The sequence below is a fragment of the Sebastes fasciatus genome, chromosome 6 (genome assembly GCF_043250625.1).
Source record: "Sebastes fasciatus isolate fSebFas1 chromosome 6, fSebFas1.pri, whole genome shotgun sequence".
Classification (NCBI taxonomy): Eukaryota; Metazoa; Chordata; class Actinopteri; order Perciformes; family Sebastidae; genus Sebastes; species Sebastes fasciatus.
Window position 1 is genome coordinate 32,509,482 of NC_133800.1, and position 26,382 is coordinate 32,535,863.

The 26,382-nt window shown below is 40.4% G+C and overlaps 1 protein-coding gene across 2 annotated transcripts in view; it reads right to left on the bottom strand.

Annotated features, from left to right (window-relative positions):
• The window catches only part of LOC141769876 (calsenilin-like), a 63,315-nt gene extending 44,881 nt beyond the window's left edge, over window positions 1-18,434 (bottom strand). Inside the window, exons 1-4 of one of the 2 annotated variants that reach the window (XM_074639370.1) lie at window positions 18,302-18,434; window positions 13,973-14,103; window positions 11,362-11,410; window positions 10,583-10,683 (exon numbers count right to left, since the gene is read on the bottom strand). In XM_074639370.1, coding sequence (XP_074495471.1) covers window positions 10,583-10,588 — 6 coding nt within the window. In that variant the 5' untranslated portion in view covers window positions 10,589-10,683; window positions 11,362-11,410; window positions 13,973-14,103; window positions 18,302-18,434. Of the gene's footprint in view, window positions 1-10,582; window positions 10,765-11,361; window positions 11,411-13,972; window positions 14,104-18,301 lie in introns of those variants that run through there. The other variant, XM_074639371.1, reaches the window with a different exon arrangement.
• Between the last annotated feature and the right edge of the window lie 7,948 nt (window positions 18,435-26,382).

Sequence of the window (26,382 nt, forward strand, 5' to 3'; positions counted from 1 at the left end):
CGGCGAGACAAACAGACGCAGACAGACGCAGTGTAAACACGAGGAAATCCAGTGCTACTTTACTTGTTTATTCACGGGCCGCTGGATACGCAGGCATACTCGCAATCTTAAGACACACACACACAATTTCAACTAGTACTTTCTATCTTATGTTCCCTGTTAACGCTTCAGCTGGCTTTGTCCTGGGGCAGCACTTCCCTCCTGTAACGTCTGCACACAAACACACTATAAGGCCGAGCATATACCCATAACGCTCAGAGCAAACACAGAGCAGCGACGCGACACACAACGCTATGCTCCGCCATAAATTATTAAATACCAGTCGCCGTGTTGTTAGTTCAATGAATGTTGGTTTACATGAAGCGTAAACTGTGGCCTCATTACATGAAAGATCTTCTCACTGTTTGTTTTCAACAGAGAGACACAATCTGGACCAATTAAAATACAGTTCAACCTCTCGACATCTACACAAACATTAAAGTAAACTTCAGTGCTATGTCACCACAGCTTAGTGCATTTACTCAAGTACTGTACTTAAGAACATTTTGAGTATTTCCATTTGATACTGCTTTATACTCCACTACATTTCAAAGGGAGATATTGTACATTGATGATGTGCTGTCAATCTTAGATTTTTTTAATTTAACTATTTTCAAGGGCACAGAGGGACAGCTGCAGACTAATCTCTGCAGGAAGAGTACCTCATGCAACACTATCCTCAGAGCTGAATCTTTTCACCTCTACCACCTTAAAGAAAACATCCCATATGGCCAATTCCAATGCCTACGACCTATTTGTGACCAAGAGACTGGTTTTGTTGAACATGTCTAATATGCCCAGTTCAGACTACACAATATCAGCCAGATTATAGCACGACACGGCTGTCGTAGGGGATTGGGAACGATAGATTAGTGTCGTGTGCAAAAAACGATCCTCTTATCTTGTGTAGTGTGTCATAGTACACGACAACCGATGCCACGTCTGGGACGCCCCACGACACACCAAGGAAAAGTCTAGCTTGTCAGAATTTTTTGTCTTGACATGCCTAGTGTGACATCTCCAACGACGCGTTCCTTTGAGTTGACCTATCAGGTGCTCTCTCCAGCGCGCAGTCGCAGTCAGGTCACTTGGTAATAAACAACATCCCGGCATAATAGTTTTTCAGAAAGAGCTTACAAACCTAGGGTGATTAAGCAGGCTTTTGATAGAGCAGTCACTTGAGCGTGATGCCCTTCTTCAAAAAAACATCAGACGTGAGCCTGCACATCAGTCTCGTCCATTTTTTGTCACTACATACAGTCCTCCTGCTGAGCAGATCAAACGCATCAAGATCATCATTGACAGCAACACTGTGTTGAGTCGAGTTATTCTTGAAGCTCTCTATTGTTTCTTTTAGACGCGCCCCTACTCTTCGGGACAGGCTCATGCATTCATATCTTATCCAGCAGATAAAAAAGGCACTTGGCTGACTACGCCGTTTGGCAGCTTTAAATGCATGCATTGCCCTCACTGTGAAAATGTTGTGCAAACTAAATATTTTGCTGACGTTAACGCAGATAAAACATACACAAAGGGATTTCATTAACTGTATTACTACCATGTCTTGTCCATGTGAGGAGGGCTTTTTCTACATAGAGACGCCCTCTCCGGGCATAAATATGCCATCAGAGTCAGGAATCGCGACTGGGATTACTCGTAATAAGAGAGCGGGATGAATGAGACGGGAACATGAATGGAGTTGGAGAAACAAGTGAAAGAGTGATGGAGAGGGAATAGAGAGAGCGAGAGCCAGAGACGGAGTCTTGTAATGTCACATTAGCCGATGGGGGTTTCCATTAATAAGTTATATGTGATTAACATTCTACCAGGCCACAGCAGAGACAAAGCATGTTCTTCTGTATAATAATGTCCCAGCTCACATGTACTCAGAGTTTTCTCAGTCTGACTCAACCAGCAGAGGTTCGTTTGTTCTTCCTGACTGCTTCCTCAAGGTCACAATCTGCTTTAAAACATGCCAATCCAAGAGGGAAATCCTGGAGTCGGAGGATGTAAAAAAAAAAATCCTCTGAACTAGTTACGATGACCTTTCTTTCTCATGACACCTGTGCTGATCTGTCACTTTTAGAGATGTAGATAACAACTTACTATTTATCTGTGTCTATGGACAGTCCAGAATGACTGGACCGGACGAAACCCAGCATTACTAATATTAGACGAGCTAATTTAGACAGCCAAGCTCTGCTGAGAGTTCTTTGTTTAAAGGGAATATCACATATAATCACATAAATTAGCTGTTGCCAAGGAGATTTATATTCTATCCCTGTGAGGACATGTGAATTGCAGAGATACCAGAATAACCATGTGAACTTATGTGAGACCACACAGACGCATCCGCAACACATCTATAGATGAGAATTCAGAGCACATAAAAGCAGACACAAGCGCAGAGACTATAAATACACCGAGACCCAAATGCACAACAACACAAACAAACACGCTTCCCCTTTACATCCGTCACACATACAACCACCGCCCACATACTCACACTGCAGCTCAGTGATACCGCATGCTCGCAAGTTCAAAAGACCTTCAGAACTGGCAACCCAACAAACCCGACAAACCCAACAAACCTGAGTTAAATTAAGTGCAGAATTGATCGTTTGCTAAGCCGCTCCCCGAACATTGACGTCCAATCACAGCTTAGCAATCATAACGGGCACAACAGGTGTGTGGAACTTTGAATTTCTCCACCTGATGAAGCAGCATGCATGTGACTTTAGTACAAGCAATATGTATATAAAGAGTTTGGAGGGTGGTGACCTAATTGATCCACAGGGCTACAGAGATTAATTTCACTTGGAATTAAAATAAGACTGTTATCTCATGTGGTACACACAGACGCATACAATGGAAAACAAGTAATTTAATCAGCCGTTCATATTAATATGCATTCTTTCTCTTCACCCTGGATGTCGGCACAAATCTGTCCTCCATCCCTCCATCTCCTCACCTCCTCATTGCTTCCAATTTATTTCCCAGTCACCCTCCTCTCGCTCCATAATGTCACCTGTCACCAGGCTACTCTCAAGGTGAGGCAGAAACACCCAGTGGGATTTAAACCTGAGGGAGGTAGACTCAGCCTGAGTGAGTGAGTGAGTGTGTGTTTTGTGTGCACGCCGTATGTGGAGAAATGAGACGAGCAGGCAGGAGGAGGAGCGCGGTGACAAGGACTTACAGCACTAAGATACAGAGAGAGATATACAGTAAATACATGATAAAAAAAACCTTGCACATAAATCCTACCACCCAGGATTTCCTGCAGAGGAGCCCAGAGCGAGATGCTCTCACATCTCGGAGCAGCATGAGAACGACGTGTTAGCTCATGGAGGAGATTTGTTCCTAAGTCAGTTGGAATAAAGTGATACCTATAGTGGTATGACATGATTGGCAGCACAAGAAAAGAAAAGGTTGAGTGCTTCTTTAAAAGCTTTAAACCCATATAAAGGGAAATTCCTCTAGTTTTAAACGTATAAATCAGTTTCCTAGTGACGAGCAGTTGTTACCCGGCATGTGAAAACAGTTGGATAATGTCCTCTGTGTGTCTGGAGAAAAAATAAACCCATCATTGTTTTGGAGAAAATTTATAACAGAAAACCTGGGCGTAGTAGGGCTGTCCCGAATACCATTTTTTGGGCTTCAAAGCTTATTAAACTTTAGCTCGTAGGTATGTGAAGCTTCGGTACAGTGCCGCTGCCGTACACACACACGTACCTCTACACACAACAAAAATATATCCCTCTGAGGACAACTAATAATAATTAATGTTGAATATGAATAATGAATAATGTTGTGCGATTATTCCTTATTTCATGGGCTATTTTGGGATTTATACTTTATTATTACATACTTATATATAAATTCAAATACTGATTTGGAGGTTGATTACCATGGCAACGGTCAAAGCTTCGGAGCATTTAGGTCAGCTCTAGGGCGTAGTGTTTGAGTTTTTTGCATTATAGGAAATGTAGGATCTAGAACTTTTGGCGCTTGACCCCTACTAAAGGCCTTTGCACACCAAGTCCGCATTTTTTCATTCAAAATTGTCGCATGTTTAAAAATAAATACGACCTCACGTTGCGTCAATCACATTTACACACCGACTCCGAAACTTTTGTCCGTCATTAAAGTTTTCGGAACAGGTTAGGTTTTCTGTTTTTTTTCCGCATCCGTCAGAGCCACCGTAAATGCAGATGTCGTCATCCAAAATAGCCTCTGATAAGATGACTGACTTCTTTCATTCGTCTCCCAGCATGAAGCACTTTATAACAGACAAAGTAGAGAATACAGAGCAGAATATAAAGATTGTGGCAGGTGACTGCAGATCAGCTTGGAATCGAGAGTGGTCGTAAAACAAAGGATGTGTTGGATGCGGACCGTTGTGTGTCAAATTATTGATTTCTTAAGTAAGCAGCTGTGTAATAAGCGAGATAATGTAAAGCTAGTGGGTTATTGTTGTGAAATAAACCCTTTAGGGCGATGAGAAACCCCTAAGCTTCACATCGGAGTCCACCCTGTCGGGGTGCGGCATCGCCCTGTACATTATCCCTTACACAACTCTAGCAGTAGTAAATCTCTTTCCATCTCTTCTTAACTTACCAACTGCTACTGTTCTTGACCTTTAGTTATACAAATTACCTTCCTTGTAATATCATTGTCATTTGTCTTAATTATCAAAAGACAACTCCACAAGGAAAAGCACAGAAAACAAAGTGCGAAGAAACAAACAAACAAGCAAAAAAAACAAGTGGAGTCACTCGACAGCAGAAAAATAGCTTCCCAGATGGTCGTTTGGACGCTAGTCGGAGCACCAGACTGATGGACTTTTGGAAATGTGCCACCTCTTGTTGTTAGTTTGTTACACGAAATAACCGGCAGAACTGTAACCTTCGCCGAGAGTTGATAGAAAAAAACATTACTCGACATGTTCTTGAGATGTGGTTGTGCATACTGTATGTGCGTCTCTAAACACGAAGCCTGCTGCAAGACAATATGTGACGGGCGAACGGTCGAGAGCTGATACTATTTGTGTCCTGACTGCTTGAGCCTCTCAGTATGGCTGTCAGTGTGAATCAGTGTGACTGTGGGAGGACGGCACATCCATATGGACCGCATGCTGTTAGTACACGAGTGTGTGTGAGAGTGTGTGTGTGTGTGAGAGAGAGAGAGACAGTATTATATTGATGTGTGAACCTTCATGTGGAGAAAGAATTAATACTCTGGGGAAGCTTCACGCAATAGAGGAGCCATGTTTCAATTATCAGCTCCTCCTCATCTCTCTAACACACATATCATATCATCATATTGCCTCACTCTGTCCTGTCATTCCTCTTCGTTTAGGCCAATAAGAACACTGACAGACAATATAGACACCGTGTATGAACATCACAACATTAATTGATCAGCGATTGATATTTTAAAGCAGCATCTTTTCACCTCACTGCATTTTTTCCCCCCGTAGGTCGATAATACTGCGTCTCGCTCATGTACAATCATGTCGGCCATGTGTGTGTGTGTACAGTGTCGGCATTAGGTGGTCACTGTGCCCCTCAGCTGAATTTCTCATGACAAAAAAACTAAACTGAAATACTTTTACAGGTAGAAGTACGTCATACAGTTTGGTAATGGAAGGACTTAACAGTGCAATGCAAAATAAAGCACAAAACAGTGATTGTTTGCATTTGGGAAACTATTTCTTATTGTACTAGCACTAACCGGTGCTGCAAGATTTCACAGACCGGAGGAAAATAACCAGTCAGAGCTGATCTGGAGTCTGCCGTCCAGCTGGCGTCTATAAGAGCCGGCTGTCAATCACTCGCAAACTCCGATCAAACGGTCAAACTAGGCAGCGCTGATCAAATATGAATCAATATTCTGGTACTGTAATGCCTATTTTTCTCCTCAGATGTTTTCAGAAACATCTTGTAGTGTACTGTTTAGCTGTAAAATGAGAAAGTTTGTGACCCGGCAGCCATGTTGAGATCAGGTTGAGGAAATACCAAGCACCGCCCACCAGCCGGAGCACAGCCAATAGGAACGCTCTCTCTCTGAAATGACCTGTGATTGGTCAAAGTCTCCCGTCACGGGCTAGATTATTTAAAGCCTGAAATCAGAGCCATGAGGAGGAGCAGAAGTCTAGTTTTCTCTTAGAACACTTGAATTACAATATGCTGAAAGGTTATTATGGAATTTCTGCCCAATGATGCTAAAAATATACTGCCTACTGCAGCTTTAACGGATTTCCTGCTGTGCATCTTAGTTTATAACCTCTGTTTTTGTGGATGTAATAGCATGTGTATGCGTGCGTAGTATGTGTGACCGTATGTAGACGCCTCTTTGTCATAGTTTATTTCTTTCACGAAACATGGTAATGTTAATTATACACTTAAAGGCAGGGTTGACGATGTTCTCCAGTATTCATTATCTGTTATATTGGTTGAAATGGTCTTTACACCCCGACAGCAATCCGTTACTGATGAGCTCTGAAAAAGGACTGAAAAGAGCCGTCATCTGTAGCTACTGTAATCCTGTAAAAACGTCTACCAATCACTGCCTCGAGGTCCGCTTGGATATAACCAATCAGATGCCTCTCTGCCTCCCTGCTCGTACTCTACCCTTGGCGTGCACCAGCCTGAACTCAAAACGCGTCACCGCCGCACGTTTCCTGGAGAATGGAAGAGAAAACTCAGCCCTGCAGTAGCACTGCCGCGATTACTGGTCATGAGGTAGCGTTGTTGAGTTGAGGTCCTCTCTCCGCTCTGTGTCTGTGAAGTAGTTACGATGCGGTGGTGCTCGTGCACGTGTGTGGGGGGCGTTGCCTTGGAAGGAGCCCCGAGGGGAGGCGGTGGGTTTAGACGGAGCTCCTGAAGCGATGCTACTTTCAAATTATACTAGCTTTCCAACATCGTCGACCCTATCTTTAATAAAGGCTATGTGAGGTGAAAGTCAAAGTTGATTGCCCGTCTGTTCCTAATGCTCTGGCGCCGACCCTGTACGTGTTTCTCATTCATTCTTCTAAAGAAATTCTCCATTTGGACCAATTTAACATATCAAAGCTAATTTATGATGATAAATATGCCCCATTTTAAAGCTCAGATCCTGAGAAAATGAAACTACGGTGAGATAAAATGAAGATTTCAGCATAAAACTGGCCTTTACATTCACTGTTTCTCTGCAGTAACCGTGATGAGAAGCTCTCCTCTGAGTTTGGTGTTTGATCAGAAGTCTGTGTTGTGCCCATCCCTGTTCCCACTTTAAAGGATACAGTTACCAGACCTGTTCAATTATTTAGCCGTCTCTCCACCTATTGAACAGGTGGGTCCCTCAGACACCATATCAGGTATAGCACAATGCACTGTATGTGTGTGTGTGTTGCCGTCAGCCTGTCTGCTGTAGTGTCACTGATCTGTGCAGCTCAGACTGTGACTGCTTTGATTGGCGAGCTGCTTCGTGGAAAACTGCAGCGTCAAACTCTTCAAGGAAAAACTTATGTCACAGTGAAACAGCAGCTAAAGCCTCTTTCCTCCGCAGTTATGAGAGGGATTGGGATCACTGAATTAAAGTGAAGACTTCACTGAGCCTTTTTTCAAACAGATGGAATAATGTGATACATACTGATGTTAGATATGAGAATATGTTCCTGTGATCTCACTGGAAATGACTCAGAATGAGCCAACAACAACAAACCGTATTGATCAAACAGTCATTCTTCTGCAAAAAATAAAGTGAAAAACTAAAATACCAGACACCCAAATGCCTCACAGCGTGATTCAATTCAAACACCTGCATGTCAATACTCCGAGAGAGGGAGAGGGAGAGGGAGAGTAACTAAATGTTGGAGGAGAGGTGCTGCTAGTCAGCCGGTGACAGCTGTCAAACTGCTGCTAATAATGGCTGCTCATACTAATAATTCATAACAGTCTTCCAACTGAGACTGCTAATGTTGAATTCGACTTATGTTTAACATTTATATACATGGAACGGGAGACATAGGCGGTTTTAAAATGAAACACACTTATTTCGATAATTGTTTAAGTAATTTTTAAAGCAAAGAAGCCAAACATTGCTTAGTTCTTGCTTCTCAAATGTGCGATTTTGCTTCTTTTCCTATTTTTTTGTGATATTAATTTGAATATTTTTGCATTTCAAATTGTTGGTTGGACTAAACAACTAAATAAACAATTTTAAGACATCACACTGGATTTCAGGACATTATGATGAGCATTTTGCACCATTTTCTGACATTTTATAGGTCAAACGATTAATTGATTGAGTTTATAAACAGATAATCAATCGCAACTGTTTTGATAATTGATTGTTTAAGTAATTTTTAAAGCAAAGAAGCCAAACGTTGCTTAGTTCTTGCTTCTCAGATGTGGGATTTTGCTGCTTTTCCTATATTAGTTTGAATATTTTTGCATTTCAAACTGTTGGTTGGACTAAAGAAACTATTTAAAGACATCACACTGGATTTCAGGATATTATGATGAGCATTTTGCACCATTTTCTGACATTTTATAGGTCGAATGATTAATTGATTGAGAAAATAAACAGAAAATGAATCGCAACTATTTTGATAATTGATTGTTTCAGTAATTTTTAAAGCAAAGAAGCCAAACGTTGCTTAGTTCTTGCTTCTCAGATGTGAGATTTTTCTGCTTTTCCTAGTCATATGTGATATTAAATTTAATATTTTTGCATTTCAAACTGTTAGTTGGTCTAAACAAACAATTTAAAGACATCACCTTGGATTTCAGGATATTATGATGAGCATTTTGCATTGTTTTCTGACATTATATCGGTCAAACGATTAATTGATTGAGAAAATACACAGAAAATCAATCGCAATTATTTTGATAACAATGATGCCAAACATTGCTTATTTCTTGCTTCTCAGATGTGAGGTTTCGCTGCTTCTCCTAATTTTTTTTGTGATATTAAATTTAATATTTTTGCATTTCAAACTGTTGGTTGGACTAAACAAACAATTTAGACATTGCTTTGGATTTCAGGATATTATGATGAGCATTTTGCAACACTTTATGACATTTTATAGGTCAAATGATTAATTGATTGAAAAAGTAACAAAAAATTAATCTGCAACTATTTTGATAATTAATTAATTGTTATTTTAAGCAAAAAATGGCAAATATTCATAGGTTCCATCTTTTTAAATGTGAATATTTTCAGATCTTCTTCTGTAGAGTCAAACTAAATATCAAAATATCAAAAAAGACATTTTAAAATGTGACCACCAGCTCTGGGCACTTGTGATGGACATTTTTCGCAATTTGCTTACAAATTATGCACTTTATCGATTAATCAAGAAAACCTTCTGTAGATTAATCAATAATGAAAATAAATTTGAATAAAAATGAATACCTTGAAGCCCTATTGACAGCAAGCGCACAAAACATGAATGAAAGATGTGAAAAAAAAATAGAAAAACAAGTGCACATCCATCACTGGCTTCACTGTGCATCCATGCACAGTGAAGCCTGTAGACCTCAGCTCTGCACCTGATTATGTTGACTGATGGACCGATTCACTGACGGACAGACAGACTGACCGAGTGATTGATGATGAGCCTCATCATTCACAGCAAAGCTCTGCATCCAACCACAACCTCACCACTGAGAGTGTGTTCATGCAGATGTTTGTGTGCATCCAGCTGTGTGTGTACAGTACATGTATAGGAAGAAACCATTTGTTCCTGTTGTGTTTTCTTGTCGTATGTTTTGCATCTTTTGCACCAACAAGTGAGATTAAACAAAGTAGACACAGGTTGCAGCTTCATGCAGAGAGGAGCTGAAAAAAAGACCTGATTTGCATCCCTAGTAACAGGTTTTCCTTGTTCATAGAGGAGGAAACCTTCAGAGAGGAGGAAACTCAACCAGAAACAGCTCATCCAGGGAGCATTAATGAGCAGTGCGAGGTGGAAGTCACTTCAGGGATGCTGGGCTTTTCTCTTTACAGTCTATTACCTCTGATTTATCCTCAGTAGAGGTTGCTTGTTGCATGAGGACTGATCTGCTAAATTGGTTCTTGAGCCAGGAGGAGGGAGACTATACAGCATGAGGCAGAATTACAAACACAATCTGCCTCCTCTTCCTAGAAATGGGGATTTAAAGCAGATTTAAAGCAGATTTTGAAGTCACGCATGACTCACTTAGAGCCACATGAGGTCTCTCTCTCTTTATCACCCACACTACAACATGTCACACATGCTAAAAACTGGAAGAAGATGTGATGCCAAGTGACACTTGCTGGAAGCTGTCTGCAGGATGAGACTCCTCCACAGCTTCCAGCAGGGATGCAATTACATAACTTCACTCCCAAACTCAGCTTTAGGCAAAAAAAAAGTGCATGGGAGCAAATGAGTCGTGGAGCAATTAAAGATATAAATAACCAACAAGGAGATGCATTTAACTCCAGACGCACAATTTTATTGTTGCACAAATGCAACAATAAAATGTCGCGCTTGCGTCGGATACTAATTAAAAAAAGGGTGGTATTTGCGTCTCACCTGCATGTTGTCCTGTGTTGTAAAAGGCGACACTGATGGCTGCTTTCTGCCCGGCTGTGCGTCCTCTCTGAGCGGACACTCAACCTCCGACTGACGCTCCGCTGGATGCGAAGGAATGCGCGCTCACAGAGGAGGAGGAGGAGGAGGAGGAGGAAGAGGAAGAGGAGAGACAGAGAGGAGGAGGAGGAGGAGGAGGAGGAGGAGGAGGAGGAGGAGGAAGAGGAAGAAGAGGAGGAGGAAGAGGAGAGACAGAGGAAGAAGAGGAGGAGGAAGAGGAGAGACAGAGGAAGAAGAGGAGGAGGAGGAGGAGGAGGAAGAGAGGAGGAGGAGGAGGAGGAGGAGGAGGAGGAGGAAGAGGAAGAAGAGGAGGAGGAAGAGGAGAGACAGAGGAAGAAGAGGAGGAGGAAGAGGAGAGACAGAGGAAGAAGAGGAGGAGGAGGAGGAGGAGGAAGAGGAGAGACAGAGAGGAGGAGGAGGAGGAGGAGGAGGAGGAGGAGGAAGAAGAGGAGGAGGAGGAAGAGGAGAAGGAGTGATGAAGAAGAGGAGGAGGAGGAAGAGAGGAGGAGGAGGAAGAGGAGTGATGAAGAGGAGGAGGAGGAGTGATGAAGAGGAGGAGGAGGAGTGATGAAGAGGAGGAAGAGGAGGAGGAGGAGGAGGAGGAAGAGGAGGAGGAGGAGGAAGAGGAGGAAAAAGAGGAAGAGGAGGAGGAGGAAGAGGAGGAAGTCCTTTTATTGATAACTTATTAACATGTACAGTATATTTACAGATGAATTACTAACCTTTGCTGTTGGTCTATTAAAAGGTGAGAAACCCGATGATCATAAAGACCTAAAAAAAGATAAAGCAAGTGTCATAATGGAGAACAAACATTAGTCAAACCTGACAGCTTAAAATGTATTCTTATTAACTTCTGTATATAGCATTAGTAGACATTTTTTTATTAATAAATACATTAGTTACAAGTATATACTTTCAAACCCTTTTAAAATGTGCCTTATTAGATGCAGATCAATAGCCTTGCATTAGATACTCCCTTTGTAAAGCTTTCAACCTTCAACTTTTGTTAATACATCATTTTTGACACTATAATTTGTGGGGTTATTTTTAGATTACATTGTAATGTAATTTATGGTGCTGAGATTTACAACAGCGCATGAAGGCAGCATTTCTAAAAAAGAGACAACCCTGTTTTGACCTTTTTTCATTCATGTTTTCTCTCCTCAAAGATCACTGCGGCCAATTTCAGCACATCAAAGGAGAGAGAGGGATGTCCTGAGTGTGTGTGTGTGTGTGTGTGTGTGTGTGTGTGTGTGTTGCATTAGATTACAGTGTGTGATTGTCATTAGAGTGATTGGTACAGAAATGCAATTAAAGCCCTGCTGGAAAATCTGTGTGAGCTCAGCGAGGAACTGAATCAATTTAGGCGACCTTGGCTCTCTGTGAAGCTGCCTGGAGCCGAGAGAGGAGAGACAGAAAGAGACAGACAGAGAGAGACAGATAGAAAGAGAGAGAGAGACAGAGAGAGGGAGTGTACAAGATGCTAAACAGCGATGGAGCCAGGTCAAGCATCCTCACACATCACACTGATTGCATAATGAGCAGCCAAGAAATGTAAATAGCCAGCAGGATGAATGAGGAAAGGCCATCTGTCTAATAAAGATGCTTCCTATTAGACACCAACGCTAACGACACATTTCTGTATGTTTCCACGGCACGCAGAGGTCATTAAGAGCAGAAGTACATTCACACTGAGTTCAACTCCAAAGCTTTCCTACAGTACGTCCACTAGTGGAGAGATAATTAAACCTACTGTTAGAGGAAATGATGCTGGATGTAGTTGGTAAACAGAAAAGTGAGAAATTATCACCCGCGGCTGCCGACACACTGCACGTACAAAAATAACTGCAATATCATGAATTATCCTCACACCAGTTCATGAGCTGATTATATATAATAATATAATTTGTAGTTTAAGGAGCCAAAAAGAATAACATCAAACATTACAACACAATTAAACATTGTTACACTAAATAAAACCATACAGAGCTGCAAACATACATCGGGAGGGGGAACGGCAGACTATTATAAAGATAATTCATCAATTAAGAACAAATCCATCAATTTAACATATGACCGATACAAATTTAGGGAAACCCATGATGGGATTAATCAGTTCAGCCACTCACAGTTCGGGCAAACCTAATTTGCTGTTGGGTGCCTGGAAAGACAGATTACCAAAGACTAGTTGACACACAGTCGATCTGGGGTTGTGGGGTCATTGGCCCCGGACCAAATCCATTATCAAAGTCTTGAAGCACTGACAAATCCCCTTTCATTCACAAAAAGTGTTGGAGAAAAGTACAGAAGTATACTGAATGCAGGACTTTCACCTGTGAAGGGTTAATATTACAGTGTGGTATTGAGACTTTTACTTAATCTGAATACTTCTTCCGTCACTTTCTGCAGGTTTGAAACTCAAAACTTCTACTAAATCTGTTAAGTTTTAACGACTGATAAAAGTGAACATGAGTAGTAGTACGATATTCATGTTTAAGTAAACTATTTTTTTAAACAATACTATTGGTTACAGGTTGTATCATGTGGTCAAACCAAACATTAACACTTTAAATAAACGGAAACATCTGCACATTTTGACACAGGTTGGTGCGGATTGTAAATATTTTGAGACATGATGTATGACATAATACAACAAGAGTCGGGTCTCTTAGGGAAAGGTCAAAAGATCAGGAGAAGATTATAACTCTCTCTCTCTCTCTCTTCAAGTTCTTATCTCTTAAGTGACTTTTAACAAAGTGGATTTTATATAATCTCAAATCTGTCAGCATCCTCGCCCTTGTCTCGCACGTTATCTCCATCTCCGCCTCTCCTCTCTCGTCTTGTTTTCCACTTTATCCTTGCTACGGTTGCTTTCCGTAACACACACGTACACACACACACACACACACACACACACACACACATTTACACACACACATTTACACACACTCACACAAGCACATAATATGTTCACAGCTGACACTACATGAATAACTGCATCTTCTCTCATTGGATGCGCATCATTTAGAGGCCAATAAAGGAGGACAGTGTATTGATGGGTTAGTGATGGAGTGAGTGAACATTCGCACACGTACACACGCACAGAAAAAGAAAAAAAAGACTTTTATACCCCTCTTCTTTTTCTCTTCTCTCTTTTCTGGCTTTGTTTTACTCAACTATCCCAGGTTCAATATCAATAACACACTCACACACACACACGCTCAGCCTTCGATTTGTCTTTCTCCTCGCAGCGAGGACGGATAACAGTTATCAGAGAGAATGGCTCAGTAGGACAAACAATCAGTGCTAAGGGTCAGCTGCATCTGAACTCACACAGAATAAACATGATGGAAACCGCTCTGGTTGAAGATCGGCAGCGTTGCTCTCTGGTCTCGGGAGGATATCAGATGGTTGAGTCGGGCCACTGGTCCTCCCTCGCCGCCTGCCAAGGACATCCATAGTCTCTGCAGAAGAGGAGAGAGAGAAAACTGTAAGTTTGTGTCTGAGAAAGTGTGTGAAGATTTTCAACTAACCTCTCATTTTTTTTCTTACTCAATATTTGGCATGAGTTACAGAAGGAATAACTTCAGTGTTTCCCAACCTTGACTTTTGTGTCCTTAAAACCAAGCAATGTAAACTTGGGACCCCTTCTCATACATTTAATACAGCATGTATTATTAACCTACGAGTGATATTAACTTCTCTGTCTGTTTGTTTTTTAGTGGGAGAGGGACTCAGGGAGGTACTGTATGTAAGAAACTAAATAAAAACAGAAATCCAGCACATACCGTATGGCTTGTTATTGTATTCGGTGCTACACAAAGCTACAAATTTCTCTGTAAAAGTCTGATTTTTAGATTAATCAGAAGACGCATCTTATTTTTTTACATTCTTTTAATGACAGATGTTAGGATCTGGACACTTTTATTTTTCTGCTTTTACTGCAGTCAGAGGCATTCATTTAAATCCAGTGACAAATGAGACTTCAGTTTCTATTTGTTTGAACAAACATCATTATGAAGTGTAGCGGTAGCAAATCATCTGATGTCAAAATCATGTCAGAGACGAGATGAAGATTTTGTTTTGAAATACAATTTTCTTTTTGAAAAGGCTGACTTTTCAGAATGAAGTGTCTCAGTTGTCTTTGCTTTATGTGACTTACCACTGCAATTTCCTATTTGGATTAATAAAGTACTCTTTTATCATCTATGTACCGTATCTGAGTACATCTGCAGGAAGTGTAGCTGATGGTTGACTGGAAATCAAAGTAATTAAATGTGTTAAAAATGAACATCTACTAAGATCTACATCTACTGAAATCAACATTACCGAGTGTTGCAGCAGGATGAATCTACAGAGTCATTTCACAAGCCTTAAGGCCAAAACTTTCCTTAAAGTTATAATCTTATGTCACATAAATGGCTTCAGTTTAAGGTGCCTTCTATCAATACAGAAACTGGCAAAACAAGCCTGATCCACTACGCTCCTGGTCCTGGAACCATCTGCAGACCAAGCTTAAAGTTGAGACCCGTATCTCTTTAAATGATTTTAAACTTAGAGTAAAGGAAGTGGTCTCTGCTAGCTGCAGTTGTTTCAATTAAATAGCAAACACATGACCAACATGCTGCCCTGTTAATGCACTGTATGATGACGTAATGTATTTTGTTGAACATATTGTTGCTGCCGTGATTCAGTGTTGTTGTCTTGTTCTGTGTTGGATGCTGCTATTTGACCCCGTCTTGGCTGGTCTCATTTGTAAAAGAGGTTTTAATCTCAATGTGACTTCCTAGTTAATTAAAGGTTATAAATAAAGTACTGGAAAACACAATCAGCTAAATGACTTCTCTTAAACGTTAATCTTTTGGCTTATGCACATTTTGGTTGCTTTTGTATAGACGAGGTAAAATTATCCATTTTTCCTGTCGTTTAGTCGTTTCCACATCAACTTGACAACAGCAGGATTAGCCACGGATTCACACACTTCCCCGCTTTTTTCACTACTGTAGTCTAATGTGCGCCACGCCTGTCGGCGTAAAAAGCCCGTCACTGTGGAAAAGAAGGGAAGAGGTGGAGGAGGAGGTGGGGTTGATCATCAAAGCACTGTACAAATCCTGTCTGCTGCAGGCTGAGACGGAGAGCGGAGATTCCCCGAGAAAGAATCCTCACAGCTGGGATGACACAGTCGCTAATTTGCTTTCACCTTTTGAAGAAATAGAGGAATAACACACACACAGACGCACACACAGCAGCAGCCCGAGTGTAATTCTCCCCTCAGAAGGATTTCATGTTTCTGTGGAGAAGAATGTCTATTTTTAGAAGCGATATAAATAGATCTTTCTGTAGCCTCAACGCCTGCATTCATGTCTGAATGTACCCAGCAGGCTTTACTGTATATTCTTATCTCTATGTGTCTCTGTGGACTTGTTTCTTATAACCACACATTCAAACATGCATCTCCTCCTGAGTGTGTGAATAGCAGTCAGAAACATGTGGCAATGAGCTGCAATCTGTGTCAGTGACATTAGTGCTGAGGTGTATGGTCACAGAGCACACTGACACTCACAGAGGGGGAGAGGAAAAGAGCCTGAGTGTAAATGGTAATGGGTTGTCACATTCATCAGCACACTTTCTACAGCCCTCCTGGGACCAATAGAAGCACAAAAAGCATCCACAGAGAGAGGAGAGCACTGTATCATGGAGCTGCTGTAAAAAAAAACATCACACAGTCTGGTGTCCTTCTGATGTTTTTAAATTAAAATAACCAACCGGACTTGTTAAACAGTGGCTTTAGGAAGTGGACACAAAGGAGCAGAGGGACAGCGGCGACTTATTGTGGAGGCGGAGGTGGGTGTGAGACGGGGAGCAACTTTGTAGCCGTGGAAACAGTTGCTAAGTAGCGAACCGAGGCATCCCTGGACGGAGAGGGACAAAGATGTGATTGTGACGGGAGGAAAAGTGCAGCAAAAGAGGAAGATTTCTTTTTAAAAGATGTTAAGAATTTCACATGCTGGTTAGGAACAAACTGTGTGAATGAGTGAAAATCGTTATCCATTAATTTCCGGAATAATTTCTCAAAAGCTTTTTTAGTCCCATCACAATTTCTTAAAGCCCAAGGCGGCAAATTGCTTGTTTTGTCCAATCAACAGCCAACAAACCTCAAATTACTTTGTTTACTATTGAAATAAGACAAAGAAAAGCAGCAAATTGTCACAATTGAGAAACTGGAATTAGGGAATTACTTTAACATTTAACCGAAAATAGTTTCTTGTTATTTTTCTGATTTTTCTTTAAAGCAACTTTATGGAGGGATTGGCATTATTTCGTAACTTTAAGAGGACTTTGGTACACTTCTGTCTTGCTTTTTTTAGTATACTTCTATTTTGTGTAACTCATCGACCAATATAAACATCAAGATTTTGTAACATGCCTAAAGTCTTTTACCATGAGGCGTTCATTCATTTTGTTGGCCCTATGCTTCCCCTGTGTAATACTAACCCTAACAATGGTTTGAGGTCTTCCAATTTTACTATACTGCACTCACTGTGATACTTTGATGTGACCAAATGCCAAAAATGATGCAGCTCAGCAGGTTCCTTCGTGCATCTACATCTCTGTTTGACATATTTTGTTATGACCTTTGTGACCTTTCCCCTTGACATGTTTAAGTACAAATGATTTAGTGTTTTATGGCTCTGTTATTTGTCTCACGTTGCTTTGAAAACTCTAATAAATGCTTCAAGTTAGCATTCAAGCTAATATGATTTTAACGGTCATAGGTAAAGTATTTTCCCATCAGGTGATTACACTATTTGGCTACACTATAAATCTTATGTGTGTCTTTTTAAACCTTCTCATGTTTCTATTATATCATTATGTCTTATGCAGGGCGGCAGCGGCACTGTACCGAAGCTTCAAAGATGTTAAGAATTGGTTAGAAACAAACTGTGTGAATGAGTGAAAATCAGCGAGTTTACTTTCATTATCTATTCATTTACAGATTATTTTCGCAAACACTTAGTCCAAAAAAATTCTAAAAATAATACCCATCATAATGTCTTAAAGCTCAAGGTGACAAACTGCTTGTTTTGTCGAAATCAACAGCTCCAAACTTTAGTTTGTTTACTATTGAATAAGACAAAGAAAAGCAGCAAATTGTCACAATAGAGAAACTGGAAATAGGGAATTACTTTAACATTTAATCGATTATCAAAATAGTTGCTTGGTATTTTTCTGACAATCGACTATGAAATTACTGGTTTCAGCTTGATATTGAATTCCCCCCCTGAAGATAAAAGTGTAACTTTCTGGGTTGAGAACATTTTCAAACTTCTTTTGCTAAATAAACCTTTTAAAACCCCACTGGATTATCTGGAAAATACATCGTCACAAGGATGAAGACAGGGCTGATTTTCTCACCTCATGAAAGGTTCTGGTGACAGTTTTCTTAACATTACAATGATCATGTGCAATGCATTGTGATATTGAAAATGAATAATTATGTATGTTTAAGCATCAAAAACTTTGTGGATTTCTTTCACCAAAGCAGTACAACATAAGATGCAGTTTTAATTTGGATTAACTCACCAAATAAAGTGATGTACAACTTTCTATTGTCACTGAGGACAAATCAAGATCAACTTCCATATTGATTATTCGTCCCACCTGTACCAATTAAGCTGCAGGTGTGACTCCCAAGCTACAGCACGCTCCACCATCTCTGCACTTCCTTCCTTCCTCCTCCATCCGCATCGCCTCATCCGTCTCCACCGCTGCTGTGAAATCTGACTGACAGAAAACAGGGACAAAGAGGACATCCCATTAATATGCTAATCCATGCGGGGATGACTTCAACACGCCCGAGCATACTCAGAAATATATGTGTGTCAACTAGTGAGGCTCAGGGAAGAAGAGGAGGAGGAGGAAGGTGATATGAATGTATTGCGGTTGTGTGCATAAAAGGTAAAGTGGTTTGTGGAGAGGGAATCCCCGCATCCTCACAACACACATCCAAATGTTACAAGGAGTGAATGAAATATGCAACAGAGCGGTTTGAAGCAGGTGGATCACGCAGCACATGTGTGACTGGTATGTCCTTGCCATGTGAGGACTTGTTCGCTCTGCACTAGCATCAGTAATCCATGCAACCTGCTCCAGTGGAGAGACAGCGGAGCACTGAGGGCTTATGTAAGAGAGTGTCAGGTCTGGATTGGGGATCCTCCAGGACCTGACTGACTGACAAGAAGGAGGAAACACAAACATGCACAGAAATCTGTTGACAGTGGAGAAACAAAGACGCATCCCATTCTGCAGCATCTGTACTTTTAGTGAGAATCTACTGTATGTTTTGACATCTTTCATCCATAAGCAACTTGTTTAGTTGCTGATAAGGCGGGTGGCGTTTTTTTGAAAGCTGTCGCAGGGCGTCCTCCTCGCTGACCCCGAGGGATGAGCGAGTACAACCTGCTCTCTCTCTCTCCCTCTGTCTCAGTAAATGTGCCACGCTCGGCACACTCCCCCTGCCTCGTCGAGAAAGACAGCCAGCGAGAGTGTTTCATCCTGCTCCCCTTATCTCCCTGGCCAAAATCCCCTGCCTCCAGAAAGCAATTTAAAGGCCAGAGAGAGAGAGAGAGAGAAGGACAGGAATGCAGCCTCATGATAACACTGTATAGATCAGCTTCACTTCAATACAACAGGCTGCATCCAAGCAAAGAAGAAGCGCGTGAAAAAGGCATTCAAATATGAAGGAACTGCTTGAGAAACCACAATAACATACAATAATGTAAATGTTTGATGATGAAAGTGATGGTCTAAAGTAACTTGTGGAGGGATTGGCATGGTTTTGTATCTTTGTGAGGACCTTTGTGCTTTTTAATATACTTTTATTTTGTAGAACATGCATTGACCAATGTAAAGATCAACGCCTAAAGATAAAGCTTATTTAACTGGTCTAAAGTCCTTTACCTGGAGGTGTTTGTTCATTCTGTTGGCCCTATGCTTCCCCTTTGTAATACTAACCTCATAGAAACTATTTCAATGCTTTAAAGTCTCCCAATTTTACTACACTGCACTCACTGTGATACTGGCCCAGGTTCCTTAGAACATCTACATCACTGTTTGGCATATTTTGTTATGACCTTTGTGACCATTTCCCCTTGATATATTTAGGTACAAACGATTTAGCATTTTAGGGCTCTGTTATTTGTCTCACGTTGCTTAGAAAACGCTGATAAATGCTTCCAGTTAGCATTCAATCTGATGTGTTTTTAACTGTCGTAGGTAAAATATTTTCCCATTAGTGTGATTACATTATTTGGCAACCCTAGAAGTCATATAATCATACTTATGTGTGTTTTTATTAGGGCTGTCAAAGTTAAGATATTAACGCATTGATGCAAATTAGTTTTAACGCCACTAATTTCTTTAACGCATTAACACAACTTGCGATTTTTAAGGTTGTAGCGGGCTCAGTTTTACAGAGTGAAGATCCTGGCATCACTGACACACTGACAGCTGTTGTTGCCTGTTGGGCTGCAGTTTGCCATGTTATGATTTGAGCATATTTTTTATGCTAAATGCAGTACCTGTGAGGGTTTCTGGACAATATCTGTCATTGTTTTGTGTTGTTAATTGATTTACAATAATAAATATATACATATATTTGTATAAAGCAGCATATTTGCCCACTCCCATGTTGATAAGAGTATTAAATACTTGACAAATCTCCCTTTAAGGTACATTTTGAACAGATAAAAATGTGATTAATTTGCGATTAATCACAATTAACTATGCACAATCACGCGATTGTGAAACAACAGCCTTACTTTTTATATTGTCTCATGTTTATATTATGTCTTATGTAAAGCTCTTCAGATTGTTTTGTTGTGAAAGAGTGCTATACAAATGAACTTGCCTTACCCTACCCAGAGAAGTCATTAATTCCCATTTTACAATAAAAATGCACTGCTATTCCTATTTAGGGGTCGCGCTGTCCTACCACAGTGTCAGGTTTTCCGAGAAAAATGGACCAGTTTCTATTTCTTCACTGAGGTAAATGGAAAGCCAGCGTGCTGCTTGGTGTGTTCACAGCACCTTCCAGTGTTCAAGCAATATATTATTTGGCGCCACTATCAGACTCATCATGGCGGAAAATACAAGAACTTGCCAGTAAAACTGAGAAGATAAGAGGCCAGCGAGACATCTCTTTGATTAATTGTGAACGTTTTCAGAATGTACTTGTACTTCTTTTCACTAACAGGAAGGGACAATTTAGAGGTCTTGTTCTTTATAGGTTAATATGCATTGGTTTAACTCAGGGTCAGAAACCTTTACTATCAAAAGAGACACTTTTGGCCAAAAAATAAATAAAAAAATCTGTCTGGAGCCACAAAACGTATTTGAGCCTTATAATGAAGGTAACACCGCCCATTAGTCTAATAAGTCTAATGCAGTGAGGACCCAGGTGCAAACGAGAGGCAGGACATTGGAGAGTCATTTTAGTGAGATTTGGCTGGAAGCGCTTTTCAGCAGGAGCTTCCAGCGTGTTTGTTCTGGAAATGTCTTTCAATTACTTTTTTTGTTGTTTGCTAATTTCTCGCCATAGAAAGCAAATAAATCTGTCCACGCACTATTAAATTCTCCATTTTCCTTCAAGAATTTTCTTTTTCTTAGATTTGGAAACCTACTGTAGCTAAGGAAACTCAATACTAGACAACGCTATTGAGGATCGGCAAAATTAGAGGATAAGTGACAGGCCGTAGACGTACGTAGGCTATGACACACTTTAGTTTACTGAAATGTTAAAGCTTATTTTATTATTCAGTGTAAAGGCTAGGGATGCACCAATCCCACTTTTTCAGTCCTGATACCGATAGCGATACCTGGGCTTTGGGTATCGGATCATTGGTATTGATGCATCTCTAATATAGGCTACACATTTTTGCAATTGGAGAATGTAAGAATCACTTTAGGTCTACAACAATGATTAATGAACCATTATTAAATAACCATTATTCATTTCTATATAATTTTTTGTCAAAGCCACAGGGAGCCACTGGAGAGGGGCTCCGGAGCCGCAGGTTGCAGACCCCTGGTTTAACTGATCCGGCCCATTTACGATGAAATTGGACTGTACGTGGCCCGTGAACTAAAATTAATTTAACACCCCTGATTTACAGTAATATCAAGCTGGCATGACAGAAAAGTTGTGTGCTTGAATGATGTAAGTTTCAACCTTGACAGATGAACAAGATATACTATCTGCTTGGCCTGATTTTGTCTTAATCTGCTCCAACAATTAACTCATAATTACAGCTCTGACATTATTCGTCATGTGTGAAATTGCGGCCAATTGAGAAGCGGAAACCCCCCAATCAGGTTGAACCCTCCGTGCTCTCCTCCAGGAAGTAATTAATCTTAACCTGGATGGCAGTGCTTAATTAAATATTGAGGCAGCTTAAATGGCCGCGCTGTCGCTTTGCTTTATCGGTCACTTCCTAAGATGACTGTCCCATCTCTTTCTACTCTGCTCTGCAGCTTGAAGACACTTCTTCTCTTATCTGGAACAGCTGTAAATCCATAAAGTGCAGTACAGGAACAGTAGTAAATCCACAGCTATAGTACATTAGAAATAAAATACTACGAGTACAGCTTCTCTAATATGTTTTCAAGAACATTATAAGCAAACAGATTTATTGGGAATTATAAAATATGTTTATCAGATGTATTAAGGCATGAATAAATCCACAACAACAATCCTCTTTTCCTGCTGGGTGGGTGCGAGCTGAGTGCAGCCCTCTGAGCAGATACATTTTAATATTCTAGAGGAGTGTGGGATTAAAATGGTTATAATCTGCTCTGTCTATGCTCCGCGCTGTCTCATCCTCAGGCTGCTTTTCTTTCTTTATCCAACCATGACAGTTAAGATCAGATAAGAATCAGATTTTACAGTGACAGCGTGGAAAATGAGAAAAAGCCTCTTTAAGAGAATAATGGAGAGAAAACAACAAAACAAAAAGAAAGATGGACGGATAAAGGTGTGGTTAAAGTTTGACTTAAAGGGACTGTTTGTAACTTTTTACACGTATAAATCTACCGGGTCGGTTTCCCATGCGCGCTCGCGTGTGGCTACGCTGTTCAGACTCAGACTCCAACACAAACTACACGGAAACACCAAAACCGCAAAGTTCTATCTAGTGAAGCCCGTCTGTTAAACAGTGTTGGCGGCGGTCGTAGTACGCGGAGGAGACCGCAGCTTTGGTCTCCAGGACCGGAGTCTCTGCTGTACTCTGCTCCTCTGCCTGCTTGCCTTCGCTCAGCTCGCTCCACCTCATGTGCATGCGCGCACACTCCACACTGCAGAAGAGTTAGTAGCTCTGAGAATATCTAGTAAATGTACAGTGGACGTTTGTGCAGAAATAACTGCTGCAGCTCCTCCAGACCAACAGAGGTTTCCCGTGTCTTGTGAAGTGACGGGGCTCCGCAGCGAGAAACGTTATCGTCTCCGACCAAAACTCCGGTGTCTCCCCTGTTCCCTCCGGCCGCGGTCGGGAGGCTGAAGCAGGAAATGCCAACACTAGGATCAGCATTGATTCATGGAGAGACCTTCGTCTGGTCAGCTAACATTACTGCCAAGCAGGTGAAATATAGAGTGATATTGTGGTTTTAGCTGACGTGTGTCGCCTCACTGTTTTGACCGATGCTCGTTCAGGTATATTTAGAGCGAGCGCGAGCCCGACGCTGACTTTCGTTGACTTAAAGGCCGCAAGTGTCGCTGTTAACAAGCATTTCTGAAAGTTACAAACAGTCCCTTTAAACCGCTTTCAGTCCCCGAAAAGCGCTACATAAATTGAATTTATTTTTATTATTATTAAAATACCTAACTAGCTAGTTAACTTAGATAAGAGTATTGATAACTTACCAGGCAGTAATTAGTCTCAAAACCCGGAAATTAGTTAGCATTTTAGCACTTCCGGTTCGCTCGTCTGGAAGTCAATGGTTTTTTTTAATGTGTTTTTAATTAGATGCCTGAAATAAGGTCTGTAGTAAACACAAGCTGGAGAGATTTTAACGTTTTGTTCTACCATATAAAATACGTCAATAAAATATCCCACACGTGAATTTCGAAGCCAACACGTGTCTTAAAAAGGCGGTTGCTAACAAGTGGCTAAATGAGACTACAAAACGTCATCAGGGCGACTCGTCAGCCTCGTTGTGTGTAGTGGCGCTCATGCGACCGTGTTGTAGTTCTTTTATAGCCTAACGTTAGCTTTATACTTCTGGTGAGTGTATTCACACTTAAAAAATCATAAAAGTTCATTTGTGGAGATTCTCTTGCTGAACTAAACCTGTAAGTAATCAATTTTGATATAATGTCTATCTAACGTAAAAAGTTACAAGCATATACTTGTATACTTGCAGTATAGTTGCAGTAAAAAATAAAACTTATGTGTAGTTTTGTACTCAAAGTTTATTAAATATTAAAATTAATTAAATCTATTCTTATACTTTTATAAACTAAAAAGTGGGCCAATTTTGTCCCAAGAAGTATTAAAGTAGAACACTTACAAGTATAGTACTAGTACATTGATATTAGTATACTTACTACATAAAGTAGAAATTAAATATATAGAAATATATACTTGAACTTTACGTAAGTATACTTCATAAAATAAACTTGAAGTAGTCTACAATTTTGATATAATGTCAAGTTACAAGTATTTCCGTGTATATAGTATACTTATATACTTATAATATAGTTGCAGTACAAAATAAAATTTAGGTGTAGTTGTGTACTCAAAATTCATTGAATATCAAAATAAATTAAATCTATTCGTATACTTAAAAGTATACTTTTATAAACTAAAAAGTGGGCCAATTTTGTCCTAAGAAGTATTAAAGTAGTAGACTTACAAGTAGGGGAGAGTGGGGTAAGATGAGCCAATTTTTACTTATGCTGTCCTCGAGGTTAGGAAAAATGAGACAGAAGTAGAATGAAAACTTGAACCTTAAATTCAGGATCTCTCCTATCAAATGAAATGATCAGCATGCATCCATCACAAAGCTGTCTGGAAAAAATGACCTTCCCAAAAAAAGTGCTCCTGTGGCTCAACTTGCCCCAGGTAAGGGGTAAATTGATCCGAGTCAGTGGGTAAGTTGAGCCATCGTGGGGTAAACTGAACATCTGAGTTTTTAAGTTTAAACCTCAGCATAAGTGTGTTAACAAACAGTTTCACAGTTATGAACTTGTGAGAACAAACCACCTGTGAGTTTCAAGACCATTGAACAATCAAAATATCATTCAATATTCGACAATATTCCAGTCGTCAAGGTTGCAGTGAAATATGAACTGTTGCTCCCTCCTTGCAGTTCCTCCAGCCTTTTGAGGTTGAGGTAGCTCCTTCAGCACATCACTCAGTGGAAAAGATGCCTCATCCTTTTCCTTGAATACAAAGGTGGGCTTCTCACGTCAAGTGTTCCCCCGGATTCTTCTGAGAAATCTTGCACTCACTTCGTTGCCCTCCAGGCTCTCAACCAAGCCAATGTAATGGTAGCTTCTGCCTTTGGATACAAAGTTTACTATGACAAAGTCACCAACTGACAGATCTGAGATGTCTGATTCACTTCTCTCATGCTCAGAAGTGTCATCAAATGGGATGGCATCACACTCTCCTCAGAACTGCTGTACGCTGTGATTTTCGTCTTGGTCTTTGGTTTGACCTAGGCCTACCTGCTAAACCCTGCTCTTTCCAGTTGTTGGGGACAGAAAGGTTGTTCTTTCTGCCAATTCCAATGCCAGTTCACAGCATTTCTTTGGAGTAAGGCCGTGGAACTGTTCAGCCAGCTTCTTGGTATGGTCTGCAAGCTCCTTCTCTACCTCCTCTGTGAGGACCCTCTTTGCCTCTGCTGTTCCACTATAACCAACTGTTTTTACTTCCTTTATCTCCCTCTTCTATAAAGGTTAACACATAAAAAAATCAAACCAAGTTGTGTAACACTCAACAGTAATACCATTTTATACATCAGAGAATTAATTTGGTTAATTTATGGTGGGGTAAGTTGAGCCAGTGGCTTGGAATAATAGTAGAATATTAGTGAGCCAGTGGCTCAACTTACCCCATAGCCTTTGGCTCACTTTGCCCCATAGCTACCATTTTGGAAAAAATGGCCCAGTTTAGCAATTCAGGCTAATCTTTAACGAAGGGATTAACATGGTGTTATATCTTAGTAAATCACCAACATGTATCATATATTTTTTTAGACCTGGATACATTTGCTTTGACCTAACATTCATTATTCCTGACATGCAGAAAATTTACTTTGACTGGGAAAAAACTGTTTTTGGTGTAAAAAAGTACTTACTACTTCTCCCATGTGCTTCACTTCATCACAGCAAGATAGAAATGATGGGTACTTCCTGAATTTATGGTCACATGACAAAACATAATCACAGTTGCCAAGATACAGGGGGTGGGTCAACTTACCCACTGGCTCATTTTACCCCACTCTCCCCTACTAGTACATTGATAAGAGATAAGATAAGATAGAACTTTAGTAATCCCAAAGGAAATTCTTGTGCCAGAGATTACAAGTGTATAAAATAAAAAGTACTATTTCTAGAACCAATGCCTAATAGAATAACAATAAAGTAGGATACATTTAGTAAAATGAGTAAATAACATAAGTAAAGTAAAATAAGTAAAGTAAAAAAAAAAAAAAAAATTTAGATAAATAAAAAGCATAAAAAT